Below are 4,838 nucleotides of genomic sequence, written 5' to 3' on the forward strand. Positions count from 1 at the left end.
TTAGAACTATATGTGCAGTCATAAAGTAAATTAGTTCATCTGGTCGTTTATGATATTTGCTTTCAGTTGTGGCATGAATCTGTAGCACATATATATATACCTATATTTTAAACACGTCTTTATTATGCTTATTTTATATATAATATGTACTGTGTACATAGTGTGTATATATATATATATATATATATATATATATATATATATATAGGTACACATTTGAGGGAAAATCTATGTTGATTCTCAGGAAAAAAATCAGAGATACATAATAAGTGTAGTTAATGGCAGTACAAACCACCAAGACATATTCATATTCATACATGTCCTGATTGGATGATTTGAAATGCTTTACTGCTTATCTTTAATTCAATTACTGCCCTAATTTGGAGTTCACTAGCTAATGACTCTTGAGAAAGAATGTTTGGAAAACAATTGTTAAAGAGAGCCAGTTATTCTAGACCATAAATGTTCTTTCTTATTTCCCAAAGCTTCTCCTTCAGGGTGCAGGGCAATTGAGAGAAGAGGCTTGAAGCCACTAATCGGTTCTGGCTCTACACTTAAAATGCAAAAACAACTCTGTTCCCAAGAAACCTTTGCTCAAAAAAATAAGTTCCTCTCCCATAAGTAGTTGTAGGATTATGAGTTAATATGTAAAATGCTAAGAATGAGTCATTCATATTGCTGCTGACTTTAATTGTTCCCCAAATAGCACCTGCAAGGCAGTAAACAGTATCTGAAGGAACTGTAGTTTTTGGTGGAAGAGAAGCCTTCTGACAGTCAATTCAGATTTACTAATGAAAAATAAAAGAGAGCCGATGTTTAGTATTTATTTGGGGCTCTGCTTTGGCTAAGCAAGCCCTTGACCCTGTGTTACCTCAGTGAAATCTTCACAGCCCATTAGGCACTATTATTGTTGTTACCATTATTTTACAAATGAGGAAAGGAGAAGAGAGAAGCTGGGATAGACCAAGGCTACAAGGTAGCAGCCTGGATTGAATCTAGGCAGTCAGTGTCCACAGAGACTCAGCGGTAGGCATCCAGGAACACTCCCAACCCGCTTTTCTCAAACCTCTGAGAGGGATTGTATGTCAGTGTCAGTTTCCTCTATGAACCTTCCTGCCCTTTAAACGGATTCTAGAAGGAACTAGAATTATCCAGGTGCTCCGAAGACAAAGCAACTATGACTTGGAGAGGCCCTTTGAGCCAGAAAAGGGGCAAGATACCGCTCCATGCCTGCAGGGGGCGGTGTCTGTGGCGGTATCTGGAACTTTAGGGGTGTGCAACAAGAATGTCCAGACTGGGGTGTGTTAGTTAGGAAGCAAGGTCGGGCTGCGAAATATTAAATAGGATTTGATTTTCACATTTGCAAACTGAAGACTAGCTGTAGGGAAAAAGAGGGAAGGTAGAAGTTAAGGGTGGGGAGGAGTGTTGGAATGAAGTGGCATTTACAGAATGCAAGCAAGAAGTAGCAATTCCAAAAAATGGCCTGGCCGGCTCCTCGCCTTCACTTCCCACTGCGATTCTTGGTGGTCGTTTCTTCCTGAAGTTACAGGATAAACAAACCTGGCACACGTAGTAAAATCCCGGCAGTGAGGAGCTCCTGGGGCTTCAAGCCTCTCTGGGGCTTTGCTTTTTGGTCCAGCTAAGAGGTTTCATGTGTGTTGTTGTTGTCTTTTGCCCTCAACCATTTAACCCTTCCCTGTCTTGAAGCAATCTGTCCCTCAAAGAGGCCTTCCCCACCTCAGGAGACAGATTGTTCCCTTCTTTTATCTTTCTATTTGCAAAACAAACTCAGCCACTCGGGACCTTGAGGACTTATTCCAGTCTTCTAACCACCAGTCTGGTTCAAGAAAACTAGGGAGGGGCTGGGGACCTGGCTGGGAGGCCAGTGCCAGGCCCCAGGACCCGGATGAACAAGGTTTCTTCATGAAGGGCGGGGCCTGGAAAGTCAAGGAGGGAAAGTAATTGGGGCTAAATTAGCTAAAAATTTTATTTAGGCAAATCAGAGTTTTTGTGTGGCTATTTCTTGCAACAGTGAGATTTTCCTGGATTGAAAATTCAGCAGTTAACTTTGGGGAAGTAAATCTCACCCAGGTCTCCAGATATAGGACAGTTAAAAACATTAAAAAAAAAAAGATACTGATAAAAGGGAAAAGGGTCAATTCTTTCTAGATATTCTATTTTTGCCACAAGTGTTGGTCTATATGAGATAGAAAGGTGAGCAGTTTAATTCAGATATAGGAAAACAATCCATTTTCCTCCTTTTAAATCAGCCTTAAAGAAAACACCCAAATAAACGGGGTGGTGTGGCGTCTAAATTAAAATAGGGCTCCTCTTGATTTATGTGCACATACTCCCAAACATATTTTTCAGTTCAATCAAATTAGGACCAATGTTGTTCAGAAAGAAACTTATCTTTTTAATATTACGGTATCAGGATCCTCGCACATTGAATATGCAACCGTCACTCCACATTAAAATATATTTCTTAGGTTTACATAAAAAATGAAAGTACTAAGATTATTTACAAAAAAAAATACATTCAGTACCACTAACATGTAGATGCAACGTTCCCACTTTGCTTCGGACAGGAATGAACTTCTTTTGAACATGGCACAAAAAAGATCAACGTAATAAAAGTAGTCTGTTACACAACTAACCAAACAAAACAAAGTAAGGCCACTCGCGAAAGCCAAAGCCCAAAGCCGAGAGGCTTTCTCATCTGAGCGTGCACGACAGTTTCTGAGAAGTTTCTTTGTGAACACGTCTCCTTCCCTTTCATAAACTCGTGGGTCTGGGTTCCTAAATATTAACGTAACGTGACCCCGTCTAAAGGATTAGGCGAAGGAGGGAGGGTGGGATCTTCCTGCTCCGGGGAGAGCATCCCAAACTCCGGCTCCAAGTTACTTCTCCACCACCTCTTCCACGCAGGGGAGCTTGCGTTCCTCGGAGGAAATGCTGTCCACGATGGAGGAAAGGCATCGAAGGCTGCTCGAGGCCGACGAGTCAATGCTTGCCCCTCCTGAGCGCAGAAAAAGAAAAACACACAAGCCTAGCACTCAAGGAATGCAGAACGTGGCAGCTCCGGCCCTGCGGGAGGACCGGTCCCCGCGCGCACCCAGCGCGCACCGTGCAGGGTGCGACCCCGCCCCGCCGCGGTCCGGGCCCTTTCTACCCTTTCACCCCGGCCCCCTCCGGGCATGCTCCCCAGCACAGCTCAGCGCTCTTCTTTTACTTTACCTTCCTTGGCAGTTACCACGAGCCCCCTGGAATGATCCGAAACACTTGGCCACTGGGAGCTGCAGGTGCGCAGGAAATCCGCACCCTCAAGCTGGAGAAAAACCAAGGCCGCAGATTAGGAAAGAAACGTCGGTTCCGGGGAGGGAGTGGGGGACGCTTTGTGGGGGTGTCTCCCCTACTTCCTCGGGCCGGGTACGAATTTCGTGCCTGTTGCAGGCACCCTGAGGTCACGGGTCACTGGGGGTTCATTAGAGAGGGAGCGGGAGGGGCGGGAGAGGAACGGGAACTGGAAGAGACCCAGCAGCTGGAGGTTAAGGCCCCGAGGAAAGCGCCTAATCAGCCTTTGCATTCCCTTGCCCCGGCGGCAGCTGGGCTTACATTCTCCTGCTTGGGTCTGTAGCTGAAGGGGTCCACCCCTAGCTCCTGCATTTTCTCCTGCTGATCCAGCTGATGGAGCAGGTCCTGCAGCCGTTCTATGTAGCTGATGGCGCTGCGAAGAATCTCCACCTTGGGCAGCCTCTGGTTGGGGTTGGCCACAGTCCGCCGCTTCAGTGCCTCGAAGGCCTCGTTGATTTTCTTTAGTCGCCTCCTCTCGCGCAGGGTGGCAGCTTTCCGCCGGTCAGTGGGGGCAGATTTTCTTTTGCAGGTCTTGCAAGCCCAGATCAGACATTGGCCGGGGCAGTGGGGAGGCTGCAGGCCGGGGGGCGCCAGGACATGTTCCTCTCCGCTGCTGTCGCTTCCAGCTTCCGGGGGCATTTGGTCCTGGCAGGGCGACAAAGTACCATCACTCCCTGGGTACAAAGGAGAGCCCTCTGCCACTTCTAATGGCTGCAAGGTAACATTTTCCCCGTCCAAGTAGAAGAAATAGGAGCCAGTTTCAAAAAGGTCCATCATCATGTTCTCCTCCTTGGCCTCTGACTCGGTCTGAACTGGGTGATGGGCTCAAAAACCCAGAGGAACCACCCAGATGGCATTTAATTAGTGCGGTGACATAAGTCGCCCCAGCTTTATATATAGTAGCTCCTGAAACTCAATCCAACTTTTAGCTGTCATGGAGCATCAGTCTACCAATGTGATTCCAGCCAGCGCTCTCTTGAATATCTAGTTTGAAAGAAAACTGAGACGTGTCACCTCCAGGAAGATGTGACAGTCTGTATGCAGAACAGGTTAAAACACTCAGAATCTTACAATGTAAATAAAGCATTCAATGCCTCCCTTTAAGATACTTTAGATGCTAACCTGTTTACAGGACAACTTCAAAACAACCGGGGATTAACACTACTCCCTCCCCCTCCCCCAGGCTCATCTGAATTCTAAGTATAGACCCATGATGAAAGATTTCAAAGGCAATAGCCATTGCTCCAAAATAGCCTGGTTAATATTTGCAGAGTGGTTCAGCTCTTTTCTTGGTGCTGCCTGTCAAAAAGATGCCATTCCTGTGATTAAAACCATTTCAGTCCTTCAAAGGTTATGCATGACTTTCAGGCTTCAGCCTCAATAGCAGCAGGTAAATCTCTTTCCTCTCTTTTACTAGGGCTGTAAGATGATTTGGGAGCCGGAGGGGTGGCTGGAGGTCGCTCAGATTCCTTCCTTGGCTATCT

General features: G+C 46.2%; 1 protein-coding gene across 1 annotated transcript; it reads right to left on the minus strand.

Moving 5' to 3' along the window:
* Nucleotides 1–2,471: 2,471 nt before the first annotated feature.
* MYF6 (myogenic factor 6) lies at nt 2,472–4,154 on the minus strand. Its single transcript, XM_029955324.1, has 3 exons — nt 3,616–4,154; nt 3,238–3,328; nt 2,472–3,019 (listed from the first exon to the last, which is right to left on the minus strand). Exons 1-3 carry the CDS (start codon nt 4,132–4,134, stop codon nt 2,901–2,903), a joined length of 729 nt encoding a protein of 242 aa, XP_029811184.1. The 5' UTR covers nt 4,135–4,154; the 3' UTR covers nt 2,472–2,900.
* Between the last annotated feature and the right edge of the window lie 684 nt (nt 4,155–4,838).

This window comes from Suricata suricatta, chromosome 10 (assembly GCF_006229205.1).
Source record: "Suricata suricatta isolate VVHF042 chromosome 10, meerkat_22Aug2017_6uvM2_HiC, whole genome shotgun sequence".
Classification (NCBI taxonomy): Eukaryota; Metazoa; Chordata; class Mammalia; order Carnivora; family Herpestidae; genus Suricata; species Suricata suricatta.